At 56.9% G+C, this 18,242-nt stretch overlaps 1 protein-coding gene across 20 annotated transcripts in view; it reads right to left on the bottom strand.

Annotated features, from left to right (window-relative positions):
• The window catches only part of ATP2B3 (ATPase plasma membrane Ca2+ transporting 3), a 59,335-nt gene that overhangs the window by 14,436 nt on the left and 26,657 nt on the right, over positions 1–18,242 (bottom strand). For 16 of the 20 annotated variants that reach the window (XM_081568131.1, XM_081568118.1, XM_081568117.1 and 13 more), the window contains 13 exons: positions 17,087–17,251; positions 16,582–16,796; positions 15,850–16,092; positions 15,315–15,556; positions 12,821–13,055; positions 8,270–8,449; positions 8,066–8,153; positions 7,290–7,396; positions 6,287–6,478; positions 4,731–4,944; positions 3,787–3,998; positions 2,513–2,620; positions 1,009–1,191 (listed from right to left, as the gene is read on the bottom strand). In XM_081568131.1, coding sequence (XP_081424257.1) covers positions 1,009–1,191; positions 2,513–2,620; positions 3,787–3,998; positions 4,731–4,944; positions 6,287–6,478; positions 7,290–7,396; positions 8,066–8,153; positions 8,270–8,449; positions 12,821–13,055; positions 15,315–15,556; positions 15,850–16,092; positions 16,582–16,796; positions 17,087–17,251 — 2,384 coding nt within the window. The remainder of the gene's footprint in view (positions 1–1,008; positions 1,192–2,512; positions 2,621–3,786; positions 3,999–4,730; positions 4,945–6,286; positions 6,479–7,289; positions 7,397–8,065; positions 8,154–8,269; positions 8,450–12,820; positions 13,056–15,314; positions 15,557–15,849; positions 16,093–16,581; positions 16,797–17,086; positions 17,252–18,242) is intronic. The other 4 variants (XM_081568123.1, XM_081568130.1, XM_081568122.1 and 1 more) reach the window with 3 other exon arrangements.

Genomic DNA, 18,242 nt, shown 5'->3' with positions numbered 1-18,242 from the left:
AATGGGCGCTCCACCCCACTCCCCACCCCGGGGCCTGTGGGATTTCCAGCAGCTGGGGTCACAGCCAAGAGATGGGGGCAGACCAAGATCTCAGCAGGGGGTGACAGGCAAGGAAGAGGGAGAGGGGACAGGAAGTTGCCAGGAGAGCAGGGTGGACTGCACTTCCGGAAAGGCGCTGGGAGGCAGCAGGAGGAATGGAGGGATGGCCCAGCTCGGGAGCCAGGAGGACGTCTCGCAGACCTTGGTGAGGACTGATGTCAGGCCATGATGAAATCACCAGGGAGTGCCAGGGAAGGACCCGGAGAGACAGCGAGTATGGAACATTCTGGCAAGAAGGCTGGCCGGGAAGAGGTGGGGGCAGGAAGTGAGGGTGGCTCTGTCAGGCAGGCTCTCATGAAGCTTTTGCAAGTGCCCCCAGTGGGGTGCCCATCACGATTGTCTGACTTTCTAGAGGACAGCCGCTGATGGCCTAGACCTTGACCAGCACTGACATTTGGAGATTGGGATGAACAGAATGGACCACCTTGGCGGCACAAGTGTGGTTCCCAATGAAGTCTTTCCCTAGAATTCACAATATAACCCAATAAATGGCGAGTTCATCAAAAGCTATTTGAAGTGGGCGTCTGCTTCAGCCTGAGAAGGTCCCTTTCCCGTGACCTGGGACCACCCCCAGGAAATAAAACAAGTCCCAGTAGCTATTCGAACAGCAGGTGGGCTGTGCCCTCGCCTCCCCAAGACACAGCTCTTGATCACAGCAAACACTCTTAGCTGCCACCTACACCCACTCTGGGGAGGGCCACCTGGGCTCTGAAGGGGTGTCAGGGAGAGGCCTTCTCAGTGACATTCTGTCCCTGGGCACTCCCAGAAACTGCCCTTGCGCTCATGGCGACCAGACCCCAGGGCCGCCCTGTTGGTCTTGGGCTCACCTCACCCATTCTCTACCTCTGGCTTGCTGGCCCCCATCTCGAGACGGGAGAGCCGGAGTGGCCGAGCCCCCCGGTGGCTTACCTGTGTCTGGATCCGGTTGAGGCCCCGGAACCAGAGGATCTGGCCTCTGCGGAGCTCCCGCTCGGCATGGTCGATCTCTTCTTCTCCTTCAGCCAGCTCCTCATCAGTCATCTCATCCTTCCCAGGCCCGTGTCCTGCTTCCTTCAGGCACTTGAGCTGGCTGGTGGGGATGGTGGCGATGACCTGGATTGCCAGAGGTGAGGGACAGCAGGCAGAAGTGACTGTCAGAAGTGGGAGGGCCGCTGGGGCTGGGAAGGGACCCACACTGCCCACTTCCCTCGGACCCAGGCCAAGGCTGCTCCCCCTGCCTGCCCTGCACTATGCTCGGCTACTTTCTTAAGGCTTCCTCCCAGTGAGGGGGCAGTGTGCCTGCCCAGAGGAGCAATGCATGTCACCTTTCCACATAGCATGTGACATAAGGGACTCACCTTACCAGACCAAGGTCTAGCTCTGGCCTGGCTCCTGGGAGGAGACCTCTAGGGCCCTGCCTGATGAGTGGGTCTTGGTTTGCCCGGGGATGAGGGCCGGTGGTTTATGCCACCGGAAATCACGGAAATGCCGGAAATCATGGCAGCATGATTTCCGGGAGGGCCCTGGACCTCATATACCAGCTTGACCTCCGGGGCCCAGAGATCAAGAAACAGGTGAGCCACATGGGCGCTCCAGGCCTCCAGGAGTGACTACCCCTCAAGTCTCCAGACGGCACTGCTCAGGGGAACTTCCCTGGTGGGTAGTGCATGTTGTCATATGTAGCTGTTGGGAGAAATCGTGCTGCTGGCAGCTCCTGTGATGGAGACCTGGAAGCCTGTGCCAGCCCCCTCCTGGATCTGCCCTATGTAAGCTTGATCTTGGACGTCCAGCCTCCAGACAGTAACGTCTGATGTTGAAGCTGCTCAGTCTATGATACTTTGATGTGGTGGCCTGAGGTGGCCTGAGACGCAGGGTAAAGTACATACTGGACTCAGCCTCCTGTACCAATGTTTTAGAACTCTGGAGAAATGCCCTTAGGGGCCTCTTGTGTTCCCAGGGCCTGATCTGGCCCCTCCTGGCCTCTGAGCCCCAGTACCCAGGCCCTTTCTTCCTAATGTAACCTTTGGCACTAGGAACTAGCTTTAGCTGCAGCCACAGAGCCGAAGTGTGAGACTTGATCTCTATCAGCTCAGAGGATTTCCTCATTTCCCTTGAGACGTTCTCTTGTCCTCTTGAAGGTTCAGAGAGGTGTTGTGTAGCTTCAAATATGTGAGCATCTTCCAAGTTACCCAACTCTAAAGCACGATTTTCAACTCTTACTGTGGAAAAGAGAGTGGCAGGTGGTTTTACCAGGGCCTGTCACATCCCGGCCATGGTCGTTTGCATGCTCTCCACTGATACTGTCACTTGTGGCTTGGCACCTAGGTCATGGCCTGTCCCAGAGGCAAGACAGGAGCCCCTGGGCTGTCTGCACTCACCCAGACAATTGGGAATGGAGCACAGGGCTGGAAAAGTGGCCGAGGCAGATGCTTACCTGTCCCCAGACCAGTTCCCCAACGCCGACAAACAGGCACCAGAGCCACTGCTCTGTGGACAGCGGGGAACAGCTGAAGGGCTTTCCACCAAACTGGACGATGACAATCTGTGGGAGAGGGTTGGGCAGGAGGTGGGTCCAGCCAGCACCTCTAGCCCTCGGGGCAACCCCTGCCTGTGGACCCAGCTCAGGGAGTCAGAAGGGCTCCTGATTCACCCAGATAGACAGGCCATTCATGGGAGAATTCCTTTCTCCAGGCTCCTTCCCTTCATCTCCCCTTCAGCCAGTGCTGAAAGAAGCTTCCCAGACCGGCTGACCACAGGCCATGGGTGCCATGCCAGATGGGCTCAGGGCTTTGCTTGTTGCCAGGAGCCCGCTGACCCAGGTGCCCCAGACCGTCCTCTTTCCAACATGCAGGTGTGGCTTGGCCGTGCTAGCCAAGCCCCCAGCTTCTGTGGACACGGTGTTTGAATGTGCTAGGTGCTGGACACTCCAATGGGCCTCCTGCAGCCTCATCACTGTTCCATGGGAGGTGGCCTCTTCCCAAGGGCGAGCTTTCCAACTCCAGACCAACTGGTCCTGAGCTGGCACTCCAACTCCCTCTGTTCCTGGACTCTCACCCTCCAGGCCAGTGTCCTCCTGCCTTAACCACCCAGGGCCAGGTCTTAGACCATGAGGCAGACAGCCCTACACCCCAGAGCCCAGAAATTATTCATATCGTCAGACCCTCAGCCTGCTCCCCCAACCTCACAGGTCTTGCCTCTGTTTCCCACTCTCCCTCTGCCTCTCAAGAAGCCCGGGTGCTTCCCCAGGTGTTGCCGTGGTGTGGCAGGCCTTCCTCTGAAAACTGCAAGAAAAAAACTGTCCTGGCCTATTGGCCTCACTCTGCCTCACATTTTTTATCAGTATGCCCTGGTTTTGAATGTTCAGCACCTCCTGGAGAGCTGAGTGACCAGCCTGGCACAGGGAGAATCACCACAGGAAACTTCTGGAGCTAGGGTGGCCTCTTGCCAAGGAATTGAGTGCTAGACATGGGAGTGGCAGATGTGGAGTGACCTGTGAGAAGGTCAGCTCTGGGGAAGATCCACCGAAACCCTCTGGAACCGAACAGGTGAGCTTGGGGCCAGGCCAGGGCTTTTGAAGATGAAGATGCTCAGAGGGCTGGGCATTGGGGAATGTAGGCAGGAGGGGCAGAGAAGCCGAGGCTGGTGTGGAGAGTGGGGTGATGGTCCCCTCTCCCCCACCTTTTCCAACAGTGGAGCCGCCCATCCTACCTGGATGGCAAAGGTGCCTAGCACGATGGTGCAGAAGATGGGGTTGCTGAAGATGCCGTGGAACACGTTGCGCTCACCATGGATCTTGCGGGCGTTGATCTCATTGAAGAGCTGCATCATGACGAAGGTGTTGAAGATGATGGTGTAGTGCTCAGAGGGTGGCGAGTGCAGGGGAGCGTTCCGTCCACTGTCGATGTCAAAGAAGAGCTCCCCTGCAAGCCCAGAGCCAGATGAGGAGAGCTGGACCCAGGTGGGTGATACCTCCCACTGGGTGACATGGGGGAAAGTCATGAGTCCCCCAGCCCCCCAGGCTAACCCACATTAGGTCACAGCAAAGGCTGGATCCTGACCAGAGGGGCTGTTACCCAGGACAGGAGTGTCCCCAGAACATGACTGAAGACATTGAAACCCATTTGCACATTGGCTTGAGCTGGGGAAGGAATGGGAACTGAAGTCTCAGGGCAAGCCTGGCCCTCCTCTGTCCTGCCTGTCCTGCCACAAGGACCAACCTTGGCTCAGCCATGACCAGCTTCTGCTCCCAAGATGGCACAGAAAGGTCCCATGAGAGTACCCCCAGGGGCTATCTTTTGGTGCCCCCAAAAGATGTTTTGTGAGACTATTACACTTGGCCAGCACCATCGCCACACTGAGCTTCAAGTCTGCTCCCAGGAATGTGTGCTGAAAGCCGAGCCACCAACGGTCACCAGACCCATGGAGAGCCCCCTGATGTCAGGCAGAGAGGCCACAAACAGAAGAAGTGACAATCCCACTCCATGTAAATAAAAGAATCTCCTAAAAGTTGCTGATGCCAGACACAGAAGAAAACTCCCAGGACAGCAGTGAGGTGAGGGCTGAGGGGTCCTCACTGGAAATCAGATTCTCAAGTGCCTGTCCCTTCCACTGTTACACAGGGCCAGAGCCTATGTGGCCCCGAATCAACCTACCAACAAAGAGCAGGGTGAAGATGATGGTGAGCTGGTAGACGGCATGGCCCAGGATGTTCTTCATCATGGTCCGTGAGATCAGGGGCTTGTCCCGGCCGTATGGCTTCCGCAGCAGCAGCGACTCAGTGGGTGGCTCTGTTGCCAGGGCCAGAGAGGCGAATGTGTCCATGATCAAGTTCACCCACAACATCTGCACGGCTTTGAGAGGAGAGTCCTGTGGAGAGCAGCCAGTCACCCCAACATGGGCCTTGAACCCTCACTGGCTCCCCCACCCCCTGGGAAGAAACTCAGCTTGGGGTCAATGTCACTGAAAACTTAATTCAAGTGAAAATGCAACAAATCCACCTTCCCATAATATTCTGACATTTCTATCCCTATGTTTCCTTAAGGTGAGCAGAGAGTTTTCACTGACTCTCAGATTGCTGCTCTTAAAATGTTGTTAGTCTCCCTTCTTCTCTCACCTGCTGGGATTGATGTAGAAGATGTGGTCCCAACTGTTAGCAGGAGGTTGCCACCCCCTTGTCAGTTGCCACCCCAGACCATAAAATAGCGTGATGGATGGGTGCTCTCCTGTGCACCCATGCCCACGGGCCAGGAAGAGGTAGAAACTGCACTGGGCCTTCCTTGTCATCACTTCTGACTTGTTGGTTAAAAATGAGCCTCACAGAAGATAGACACCAAAGACATCCTGTAGGATTCCATTCCTATAAAACTTCCAGAACTGACAGATCCATGGAAACAGAAAGCAAATGGGTGGGTGACAGGGGCGGGGGGAGAGGAGAGTGGAGTGTGGCTGCTTAGTGGGTACAGGTATAGGTATCGGTTGCACAAGATGGAGATTGCATCAAAAACCACTGAATTGTACACTTGGTTCAAATGGCTATTATGGTACAGAAGATTTTACAAGGATTTTATCTGAATTAAAAAATACCTTTGAAAGAGAGACAAATTCTGAACACTCACTAATGGGGAAAATTGGATGACAGAAAAAGGGGAAGAGGCTCCTGCAGAGGTTAACCACAGAGTTCCCAGCAGACCCAGGACAAGACTTGCACACACAAGTCCACAGTGGCCACAGGTGGAAACAACCCAAATGCCCACTGATGGAAGGATGCAGAAAAGCTAGGTGCTCCATCCATACAATGGAACATCAGTCCGCCATCCATAGGAATAAAGTACCTGCTACAACATGAATGGACCTTAAGAACATTGTGCTAAGTGAAGGAGCCAGACACAAATGACCACCTTTGATTTGCTTCCATGCAGTTGAAATGTCGAGAACTGGTGGAAGGTGAGTAGGGAGTGACTGCTGATGAGGATGGTGCTTCCTTTTGGGGTGATGAAAACACGATGGAACTAGACAGAGGTGATGACAGCACAGTGCTGTGAATGTACTTAAAAGTCACTGAATGGTGAATTTTTTGTTGGGTGAATTTTATCTAAACAGAAAAAAAGTCAGCAGCAAAGCAAAACCTGGCTCCTGCCACTGGACCCTGAGGCCCAGGCACGCCAGGTGGGAGGGCTGTGGTCATGGAAGGGAGAGCCCCAGCACCCACCTGAGTGATGCAGGCGCCCGTGAAGGCCACAATCACGGCCACCACGTTGACTGTCAGCTGGAACTGCAGGAACTTGGAGATGCTGTCGTAGACGTTGCGGCCCCACATGACGGCCTTGACGATGCTGGTGAAGTTGTCGTCCGTTAGGATGATGTCTGAGGCCTCCTTGGCCACGTCCGTCCCTGCGATGCCCTGGGGGGGCACACACATACCATGTCCACAGGCCCCTTCCCAAGCCCTCCTCGCCCACTCCAAACATGTCCTCGTACTAGAGAAGTTTTGCTCACAAATGAAGAGGACACCACCCCTGCAGTGGCCGTCCCCTGGTCTTCTGTCAGGTCCCTGCGTAAGGGGCCCCTGGGAGTCCCAGAGTGAGAACACGGCTTCCCAGCCCACACAGGTTGCCATGGTGCTGCCCAGCTGGGTTCCCTCAGTGCCCAGGGCTGGGGCTGGGCCCCCTCTGGATGTGGCCCTGGAAAGGACTGCTCTGTGGCCCTGGTGCCTGCACTCTGAGGGCTGAGCCCCTCCTTCGAGGTGGGCTGGGAGAGGCCTTGCTTGGTTTCTGCCTTCGGCAGCCGAGCACAGCCCGTTTCATGCCAAGGCCACCCTGCTCAGCCATTTTTACAGAAAGAACTAACTCTATTTCAGCTACAAGGGAGAGGCACAGAGGAAAAGCTCATTGGGGACTTGGCTCATCACACTTGGGGCTGAGGTTCACTCGGACTAGACCTGGAGATGGTGAGGCAAGTGCTCAGCGGACAAGTCCCTGCGACCCCCTAGCAATGCAGCTAGTCCCTCGTCACCTTGGGTACCATCACACCAAATACCTTGGCACAAATCACCGGCAGAGGACTGGGTGGTCAGGACGTGAGAGAAAGAAATGTCTGGCACTTGGAAACTTGCCTCAATGCTAGCTCCCACATTCTTGCTCAAAGCTTACGCATCCTCCATCACAAGGCCCCACCTGGCACAGTGACCCAGACTGGCACAGCAGGTGGCTTACCATGGCGAAGCCCACATCCGCCTTCTTGAGGGCTGGCCCGTCATTGGTGCCATCTCCTGTCACGGCCACCACCTGCCGCTGCTCGCCCGTGTTGCTGTCGATGATCCCTGGAACATAGATCGGGGCAGGGCATGGCTCCTGCCATCTGTGGCCCCGGATGACCAGCCCAGGGGCCGTAGGAGGCCAGTTGGCTCTGGAAAGCCTTTGAGATTGCCACCAAGCTCACTGCCTCCAACTCTCCATGCACTCCATCACCTTTGGGACCAAGTCTTGCACCTTGATTGGCAGCCACATCCTGCTTCTCCCACCCTGGTCCCTCACCCAGTGAGACGATTTGGTACAAGGCAGGGGCCTGGCGCTGAGTGACTTGGAAAAATGTCTCCTTCTCCCAGGCCCCGGTTTGCCTATCTGCTCTGATGAGAGGCTGGCCCCTACTGGCATCTTCCATTGATACTGTGAGTGCAGGGGAGTGGAGGGTCAAGCTCTGGCCACTCAGCCCTTGGAGGGAGTCTCCATTATTATCCCCATTTTCCCAATGGGGAAACTGAGGTTTGGGGAGGACCAGTGACTTCCTCTGAGACAAAATCTCCAGGAGCCATGTGTACAGAGCTGAGTAGCCCACTTCTTAGGCAGGGCCCAGACACCTGATTGGAAGCTCAGCATTGGGCATCTGGGAGCAGACGACTCACAATAGAGGTGGCAGCCACCCCCCCCCCCCGCCTCATGCCACCTGGGCCAGGGGGAAGACGGGGCGAGGAGCGAGCTCACTCTATTACCTTTAACCAGAGTATGTTTGTCAGTGGGAGATGATCGCGCCAGGACCCTCAGCTTAGGCCACACCTTGTCCAGACGCTCCTGCTCTATCTGGGAGGGGAAAGCACGTAGATGCTGCAGAGTCTTGGAAGGGCTGAACTGAGGGGCAGGGTGGAGAAAGTGCCAGAACCCTGGACCCGCCGGGGCACTGATGGGTGGAGAACTACCTCGCCTTTCTCATTTCGGATCCGCCGGTTGAACTCTTTCCCCTCCAGGCACAGGAAGTCCTCCCCAGGCTGGATGATGCCGCACTTGGCCGCAATGGCGCGGGCTGTGTTGATGTTGTCCCCCGTCACCATGCGGACCGTGATGCCGGCCCGCTGACATTTGCGGATAGCTTCAGGGACCTGCAAGGGATAAGATGGGTGGGTGCAGCTGTCCGGGCCAGACGCACCAGTGTCTGAGCTCTACCCTTTCCTCTGTCCAGATCTGCAGTGCCCCTTGTCTCACCACAGGGCCTGGAGGTGGTGGGGGAAGTGGCCTGAGCTGCAGGGAGCAGGGTCCCCCCATCCCCTGCCAGGTGCCCCCTTCCCTGTGCCAGTCCTAGGGAGCAGCAACAACTCAGACCCAGGCCCTGACCCCACGAGCAAGGCCGAGAGAAGCCACGGGAACGCTGTTGAGCGGCACCACTGGGGCTGTGTCTAGCAAAGTGACTGTAGAAATCACCCAGTTTCTACCAGGGAAATGGAGACCCACAGCAGCTGAGCCAGATCCGGCCCCATCTGCAGGCTAGCTGGTGGGGTACTGTGTCTGTGAGGTCCGGAAGGACGAGAAAAGAACTTCTGGTCCCAGTTACCCCATCAGATGGCAGGAGCCATCATTGGCCTCCCCTCTCAGGCCTTGATTCACTTGTCTCTCCATCACTTCTTAGGTTTTTTTTTTAAATAATATAAAACCTAAGACTTTAACAGCTTCCCTGGTGGCCCAGATGGTAAAGAATCTGCTTGCTATGTAGGAGACCCGGGTTTGATCCTTGGGTTGGGAAGATCCCCTGGAGAAGGGAAAGGCTACCCACTCCAGTATTCTGGCCTGGAGAATCCCATGGGCAGAGGAGCCTGGGGGGCTATAGTCCATGGGGTCACAGAGTCAGCCATGACTGAGCGACTAACGCAAGACTAACTTTGGTAAAGAATCTTTCTGCAAGGCAGGAGATGTGGCTTCGATCCCTGGGTGGGGAAGATCCCCTGGAGAAGAAAATGGCCACCCACTCCAGTATGCTTGCCTGGAGAATCCCATGGACAGAGGAGCCTGGCGGGCTAGTCTAGAGGGTCGCAAAGAGTCGGAGACAGCTGAGTGATGAACACTTTCACTTTTAAGACTTTTAGAGCCATAGGGTTGACATGATTAGGTGTTCTCGGGGGGAAATGGGCCATCGCTGTGGTTCCTCACATCTCCATTTTCCTAACGTAAGAGTAGATTGCAGAAAAGACAGAACAAGAGATCCTTCTGGTGCTGAGGGGAAAATGGGCTGTAGGGAGTGGAGACCAACTGGGAGGTGATGCCCTTGTCCCAGGGAGTGGAGACACTCCTGTGTTTTCAATGAGGACGGGCTGGTGAGCCCTGAGATGGCAGTGCGGAGGGGAGCCAGGGTGACAGTGCCTGAGGGCCGGGAGGGAACAGGAGGCTCCGAGCTCAGGGAACTGGATTAGGAGGTGAGACCTAGGCCTGTGACATGCCCAGATGGGGCCCTGGTGCAGGGTGCAGCCTGGGGAGACCCAGCTCCCTGCTGTGTCCACTGGCCCCAGCACAACCCTTCGTGGGCTGCCAGTGGGCACCGCCGGAAGCCTGGGGGACAACATGAGCCTGGGGACAGAGAGTGAGAGAGCCCGCTGTGTTCTGGGTGTGGCCTGGCGGCTGGGCCTGGGCACCGGGGACAGAGGGGTGATTGGAGATACACATGTGTGGTGGCTGGGGGAGCATGGGCCAGGGGTGGGGGCAAGGCATCCATGAGACCCCAGGGGAGGTGGGTGGTAGGTAGGGCCAGGTGGGCTGTGGGGGAGCCCAGGCCTGGGAGGTCAGGGCACTTGGGAGGCTGGGGACCCCCCAAGCCAGGGGGTTGTGGCTGTGATCTCTGCCAGGGAGAGAGTGGGGAGAGGATGGGTACCCAGGGCTGAGACAGAGTGACCTTACACATCCTGCCAAGTGGCCTAGAAGCCCCAGCCCCAGGAAGGGGCATTGCATCCCGCCCCTCGATAATGTGTCTGTCTCCTCGCTCAGCCTCGATTGAGGACCCTTTCTGCTCTTTAGGGATCCTTGGGAGCTGCCTGGAGACACCTTCCCTTCCAGCAAGTTCCCTCCTGGCTCTGGAGCGTCTGGTAGCTGGCTCTCTGCTGCCACCCAGTGGTCATGATGCACCTGAGCACGTGGAGCTTTGATCCAGCCTCTGCTTGTCTCCACGGGGCCCTGCCGCTGGCTCCCTCTCTGGTCTGAAAGGCCCTTGGCCTCCCAGGCAGGTAGCAGGAAGCTCCCCTCCATCTGTAGGCGCCCTCTCCCTCATCGGGTGACTATCCTTCCTCATCTGCCTCCCTGATGTCCCAGTGGACACAGCCCTGGTCCACTGATGCCTGGTGGCTCCATGTCTACACGAGCCCCCGCGCCCCTCTGGCATAAATACAGCATGCCTACAGGGGCCAAGTGATCCCCCAGGGGCAGAGACATGCCACTGCTGGGCCATCTTTGGGCTGCAGCTGTCCCAGGCCCACAGACATCCTGGCAAGTCTAACAGTGCTATTGGCCTTCCTGGCTGCCATCGGGACCTAGGGTGTCCTCCTTGGCCACTGCCTGCTGGCTGGTCCCCATGGTGGGGGGGTTCCTGCCTGGCTTCCCTGTCCTGGCTGTGTTGGTGCCACCTGCTGCCCGGCCTCTCACACAGCCCTTCTCCAGCCAGAGGCGAGCCATCTTGCCTCCAGGGCCCCTTTACCAAAGCCATTTCTGGTTCTTAAATAAGCACCCCATTACTTTGCCTTGAGGGCTCTCTCCCCTTCTGATTCAGCCCACTGGGGCAGCTACTGAGGCTGAGCCTTCGTGGTGACCTTCTCGGAAATTGTATCCAGGTTTTCTCTAGGATGAAGAATTTTTTTTTAAATGTATCCCTGAGAAGAGCACCAACAGGGAAAGGTCTAGGCCTTGCCCCACCCACGTGCTGGCCTTCTGGACTGTTCCATCTAGCCCCCACCCCAGTCTCCAGTCTCGAGCCACTGTGGACCTGCCTCTGCAGTTCTGTCTCAGGATGTATGTATATATCTCAGGCCTCCAACCTTGTATCAATGACAAGAGCTTCAGTTTGCAATGAATATTTATGTGGGAAATGAGGGGAAACTGGAAGGGTTCCTTGGCCCAGGGGGCTGAGGTGGAAGGGCCAGATGGCCTGGTTAGGATGCTGTGGCCATGGCCTTGGCCATGGCCCTGGGAATCTGGGAACCTCACCTTTCTCTGTCTGTGATATCTGGGTGGAAAAGTGTAGAGCTGTTGCCGTTGACACTGGGGACAGCAGTGGTGAATGGCTCTGTTCAGAGGGGGAGGCTGTCGGTCTAGGCACAGGCCACATGGCTTTAGGACTCGGCTCACTGTAAGGACACAGCCCTCCTCTTTGCCTCATAGTTTCTCCTTGGTCTGGTGAGGGGAAAGGCTCGCTCCCTGAGTCCCCCAGGGTGGCCCTGCCACCCTCAATGGCACCCTCTCACCCTGCTCTCCTGGGCCACTCCTCCCACTGCCCACCTTCTCTGGGCCCACTCCAGGGCCAGCCTAGTAGGTTCCCTTCCTCCAAGATGGGGTTTCCCGTCTTGAAGGATCCACACCTCTCCCCATTGCTCTTCCTCTGTACACCCTGATTAGCATCTGCCCTGTTGGTGTGTTTCCTCTTCAAGAAAGCCCTGAGTGAAGTCATCTCCAAGCACTGGTTCCCTGCACCGTCCCACGGCACCTGCTCAGCTCAGGGTGGGGCGAGCCACCTACCCTCTTGCTCTAGCCAACACGTTTCCCATGGTTTCACCTCTCTTCCTGGCCCTGTCTTTGCAGGCTCCTCCCACTGTCTGCTCGGCTACCCTCATGACCCTAAGTCATGTAAAGTTACTTGTGGACAATGTCCCTCTGGCCAGGGCCTTTGCTCTGAGCTTTCCACCTAAGCACATGACTTCTCCATAGGGATGTCTGGAACCCCACTCGGCCCCAGTCAAAGCTTCAATTGAGAACTGTCCTCCTCTCTCCTAGTGCCCCCCAAGTACCACGTACCCAGTTCTCCGAACTGGAGCCCGGTCACCTGACCCTGGCTCCTCCCTTCGCTCCCCATCATCCCCTCTGGTCCATCACTTCTGTTGGCCTTGGCAGCCATCAGGGTTCTACCTGCTGCCCTCTCTCCCCTGGCAGAGGCAGAACCTGAGCCAGGCTTGGAGGCCAAGCCAGAGAGGACCTTCCAGAGGGCAGCACAGGGCCTCCCAAAGGGCGCCAGGGCCAGAGGACAAGGGGGCTCCAGTGTGCCTGGGAGGTCTGACCTGGGCCATGGTGGCCACGCCCCCGAGGCTCTGCCATCGTCCACCCTCCACACCTGGTCCAACTCTGGCCGGCTGCTGTGTGTTCTACCTAGAAAGCCTAGCAGGGAGGGGTGTGATGGCCAGGAGAGCAGGAGGAAGGGGCAGTCCCCTCATTCTATATGTGTCCCAAGGCCGAGGACCCATGCAGACAAGGACAGACCCCCTCCCCCAGCCATCCTGACAAGCTACCTCGGGCCGCACAGGGTCCTCGATGCCCACAACGGCTATGCAGGTGAGGTCGCCCACCACCTCATTCTCGTTGTCCCAGTCGGGCTCCTGGGCAGCAGTGAAGTCCCGGTAGGCAATGCAAATGGTGCGGAGCCCATCGCAGGCCATTGGCTCGATGATCTTCTTCACCATGTCATCCCGGTCCCGGGGGCGAAAGCTGCGGAGTTCCCCATTGCTGTTCAAGATGTTGGTGCACCTGGGGCGGGCGGAGTGGGAGGAGCCAGTGTGAGGGTTTCTCCGAGGGGGTGGTGCTCTGCTGCTGCAGGGCCTTGTTCTCCCCAGAACCTCAGAATGTGACCTTATTTGGAAAGAGGCTCATTGCCAAGTTAAGATGAGGTCATGCTGGAGGAGTGTGGGCCTTCAATCCAATGCCTGCTGTCCTTATAAAAAGAGGAGAGGACACATAGAGACACAGACACAGGGACAAGGCTGTGTGATGACGGAGGCAGAGACTGGAGAGACGCAGCTACAAGCCGGGGAAGACCGAGGAGACACGCCAGGGAGCATCCTACTCTGGAGGTCTTCTGGGGAGGGTGACCCCGCCCACATCTTGACTGAGGACTTCCGGTTCTGGCACCAGGTTGGTGGTACTCTGTTTCCCCAGGAGCCAGGAGCTCAGACACTTGTGCAGCACATCTCTGCACACTCGATGGGACCTGGCGGCGGTGGGGGGGAGGTGTTGCTCTTGCTCTATTGAGCTTTGGGGCAAGAGGGGGGGTGTTAGTAAAAACGCAAGGCCCCAGAAGGGCTGGGACGGGGAGGGCTGACCGGATTTGGGCGCAGAAAAGGAAGGAGCAAAGGAAACCTGAGCCCTGGGTGCCGGCATGGCCATTGGACAAATGGAGGCCCCGAGAAGACTGGTGAGGAAGGAAAAAATGTTGGTTGTGGAGGTTCTGCTCAGGCCTTTGTCCTGAAGGCTCTGGAAGGCAGTGGAGGGGGGTGAGCACTGAGGTACAATTAGGTCAAGTCTTAGAAGGCAGCTCCTCTGGAGAAGGCAGCTGAGGAGCCAGGTGGGCGGGGGAGGGTGCTTGAGGGCTGCAGAGGTCAAGGCCAAGGGAAGGTGTGAATGCTGAGGGTTGTGGGGGGCAGGGCACTTGGCAGGGCACCTCCTCAGTCTTCCTAACAGCTCTGTTGAGATCTAATTCCCACAGCTCATGACTCACCCGTGCAATGGCTCCTAGTATATTCACAGTTGTGCTGCTATTACCACTATCACCTTGAGAACATCACTAACCTCTAAAAGGAACCCGGCAGAAGCGACAAAAGAGGAGAGATAAATTGGACTTACCAATTGAAAGACATTTGTGTGTCCAAGGACAAATCAAGATAGGGAACAAGAAACCTATCAAGGGAGTGAAAAGACAGCAGCCCACAAAATGGGAGGAAATGCTTCGAAATCAGATACATGTTAAGAATCTTATATTCAGAACATACAGAGAACTCTCACTGCTCAACAATAAAATGACAAAGAATTCAGATCCAAGATGGGTAAGGGCTGGAATAGACATTCCTCCAAGGGAGCTAAACAAATGACCAATAAGCACATGAAAAGGCACCAATATCCCTAGTCATCAGCAGAATGCAGGTCAGAACCGCCGTGCGATCCCAATGGCTATAGCAACAGCAGCAACAATAATCAGGTAATAACTCGGTGAGGATGAGAAGCTAGAACCCTTAGGCACTGCTAATGGGAAGGTAAAGTGGGACAGCTGCTGAGGAAAACCGTTTGGCATTCATCAAAAAATGAAACATGGAGTTACCAGTTTTGCTCCCAGGAATATACCCAAGAGAGCTGAAAACATGTGTTCAAGCAGAAACTCTATGCTAGCCTTCAAAGTGGTACAACTCGCGGTAGTGAAAAGGTGGAAACAACTCAATGGTCTGCCAACAGGATGACTGGATAAGCAGAAGGTGGTCCGTCCATGCAATGGAATGTTATTTCGTTGCAGAAAGGGATGAAGCACCGATAAGGGCTGCAATTCAGATGAACCTTGCAAACCACGCTCCGTGAAAGAGAAGCCAGGTACAAAATGACACATCCTGTATGATTTCTTCATATGACATGCCCGTAATAGGTAAATTCACAGACAAGAAAGCAGATGTTGTTGGTTATTTGTTTGGTTGTTTAGTCACTAAGTCGTGTCCGACTCTTGTGACCCCATGGACTGTAGCCCGCCAGGCTCCTCTGTCCATGGGATTTTCCAGGCAAGAATACTGGAGTGGATTGCCATTTCCTTCTCCAGGGGATCTTCCCGACCCAGGAATTGAACGTGGGTCCCCTGCAAGAACTGGGGGGACAGGGATGCGCACAGGGTTTCCTTTGGGGTGATCAACTTGTTCTGGGACTGAATGCGCTTTAAAGTGATTAAAAGGGCCGGTTTCAGGCTACTGTCTATTGCAAAAGGAAAACCAGAAATGCCATAGCCTTTGGCTAGCCCCAGTCCCATCCACTCACTTTTTCAGCAGGATCTCTGAGGCACCCTTGCTGAAGAGGCGGAAGCCGCCATCAGGCGTGCGGATGACTGTGCTCATGGACTTGCGGACCGAGTTGAAGGTGTACACTTTATAAAGCTTATCCTCGGGAATCCGCTCCCGCACCGGCTGGAAGTCCCGCTTGAGGTCCAGGACGAAGCCGAGCAGAGCGCACTCCGTCTTGTTGCCCACTTGGCGTGGGAGGGCGCCTTCCTTCTCTGGAGGCTGTGAGGTGAGGAGAACCAACGTGGCCCTGGGGGCCCCAAGTCCACCCACCTTACTGTCCTTGGACCCCAGGCCAGCCTTGGCCTCCAGCATGGACTAGATGGGCAGCTTTCCCACCATTCACTGGGCTGTGAAGGGCTTCCAGAACCTGCAGGCCCTGCACCCCAGAAATGATTGTGACCCTTCTCGAAAAAGTCCTTTAGGGAGCCTAGCCAGCCCCTGGCAACAGCCCACCCCGCAGCTACGCCTTGCTGCCCCTGCCTGGGCCCGCCCGCCGCTGGCTCCCAGCTCACTAGTATTTTGGTGGTGTAGGCACTGTTGATGGAGATGGCGTGGACCAGGAGGTCGAGGATCTTGGGGGTCAGGGCACTGGGGGCTGGAACCTCTTTGTAGTGGGTGTCCCCGAGGTAGGACTGCACCACGGTCATGCGGTTGGTGGTGAGCGTGCCCGTCTTGTCGGAGCAGATGGCCGTGGCATTGCCCATGGTCTCACAGGCATCCAGGTGGCGGACCAGGTTGTTGTCCCTCATCATTTTCTGTAAAGGGCACAGATGGAGGCTTGGGTAGCCAGCTGTCCTGAGAGAGGGGGTTGGCCCAGGGGGTGGGGGAGTATGAGGCACAGCTCAGACGGGCCAGGATTATGCCCCTGCCTGGTGCCCCCTCTCAGGCAGGCCCTGTGGGTTCCCCACCCACCATGATCTCTGCCTTTCCCCCCTGTGTCCCAGGGGTCCTCCTTCCTCTCTTCCCCCATCTCAACTCCCCGCCCCCCTGGGACCCTGCCCTCATTCAGCAGATGCTGGCTCATCGCACCCCCATGCCCAGGAGGCCGGGTGGGCAAGGATGTCCAAACCCAGCTCTGCGTCCCTGCTCGCCACCCCCCACCCCTGCCCTGTTCTGGCCCTGAGTGATCCCAAACTTTATCCCGTCTTCGCTTGTTCAAGCTGCTTAAGGGCTTTGCGCCTCGAGTCCTGGTTCTGTATCCTGGTACCATGGGATTCATATCCATGGTGTGTTGATTTTATTACCTTGACTGAGTAAGCTAAGGAGATGGTGACAGCGAGAGGCAGGCCCTCCGGGACAGCCACAACCAGCACGGTGACACCGATGATGAAGAACTTGACGAAGTACTGCACATAGACAGGCGTGCACTCTGCCAGCCATGCCCGACCATCTACGACGAAGGTCTCGATCACGAAGTAGAGGACCAGTATGATAACAGTGATGGCAGACATCACCAGCCCTGCCACAGGTGGTGGAGGCAGGAAGGGAGAGCAAGATGGAAGAGAAAAAGGATGCTGTAGCCTGTCCCTGGACTCTTGGAGGGTCACAGTCCATCCTCACCAGAAGGGGCGGAAGCGGGCCCTGAAGGCCGTCATGTGTCCCTGGCCGGTCCCCTGGCTGATCGGCCCATGGTCCCCATCACTTTTCCCTTGCCCACTTGTTCTCCTTGGCCCAGCCTCAACCCCAGGAGCCCAGCATCCTCCCTGCCTACCAGGTTGCCTACCGGGCCGCCCCGTCGATGGCCCCCACCTGCTTTCCCAATCTGCACGGCCAGTTTGGTGAGCTTTCCCTGAAGGACTGACTTTTCCTTCTTGGGCACGTTGGCTTTCTTCTTCTCCCGCTCCTCCATCTCCCCGCCCTCTGCACTCTTCAGGGGCTGCATTTCCATGGCAACGGCCCCATCCTGCTTCTTTGCTGCACAAAGGAGAAGCCCGCAGCCAAGGTTAGGACCTGCCTGCTGGGGTGAGGGCTACAAGGGGGGCTTTCACAGGGCAAGTGATGGCATGCCAGCCCTCCTCTCTCATCAACCCAGGCCCTCCTGAGGTGGGTGCTGTCCGGGGCAGGACCGAGATGCTCCTTTCGGGGCCTCACAGGGGAAGAGAAGACAGATGGAAGCACTGCTAACTGGGGCGCGCACACAGTGTGGCCAGTCCTGGGACGCCCCAAATCTCAATAGCCGAGAGTGGAGACCTGGGGCCCATGGAATGTTCCAGAACCCAGAGCTTACTCTGGCACACTGGCATCTAAGCCATGTCCCCACTCCCCTCAGGGAGGCCCAAGAATCCCTGCACTGTCCTCCCCTGCTCTTGGCTCAGGCCTTTGCTCCTCTCCACTAGCTGTCTGTCCACCTCCTCTCTGGAACTAGCAGTCCCATCACAGCATCCCTGGTGCACCCTAACTTAGTGGTGCTGTCCTCCTCACCACCCCTCATGGCCCCTCCACCACCCGGAGGGGGCACCCAACGCTGCCACTCGTCCTCGTCTCCACTCAACGGGCTCTCAGTGACTCTGCATGCCTCCCGCCACCTTGTGGGGTCAGCAAATCCCTGTGGCCCCATCTCCTAGCCCTTTGGCTGCAGCCTCAGTGACACTCAACATCCCACCTAGCTGGACCACTCTAGCCTCTGCCCCCAGTGCAGTCTGCCACTCCCTGTCCCAGCTTGGGGCCCCGGCCATCGGACTATCCTCCAGTCCCAAGCGCCCTCCCAAACGCCAGCAGCCTCTGAACTCTTTGTCTGCCTCATCTGAGAGGGCAGCAGGCCTCAAAGGCTCAGCAGAAAGGCCACTGAGCCGGGAGCCCACTGGCCTCACGAGATCTTGGGTGAGTCCCCCTTCTGGAGTGTCAGATCCCTCACCAGGATGCGGGGTCACGGGCCATCTTTGCGCACTTCTGGCGGGGTCTGCTG

This window comes from Giraffa tippelskirchi, chromosome X, assembly GCF_054371585.1.
Source record: "Giraffa tippelskirchi isolate mGirTip1 chromosome X, T2T-mGirTip1v1.2.pri, whole genome shotgun sequence".
NCBI lineage: Eukaryota > Metazoa > Chordata > Mammalia > Artiodactyla > Giraffidae > Giraffa > Giraffa tippelskirchi.
This window is presented reverse-complemented; position numbering and strand designations above follow the sequence as displayed.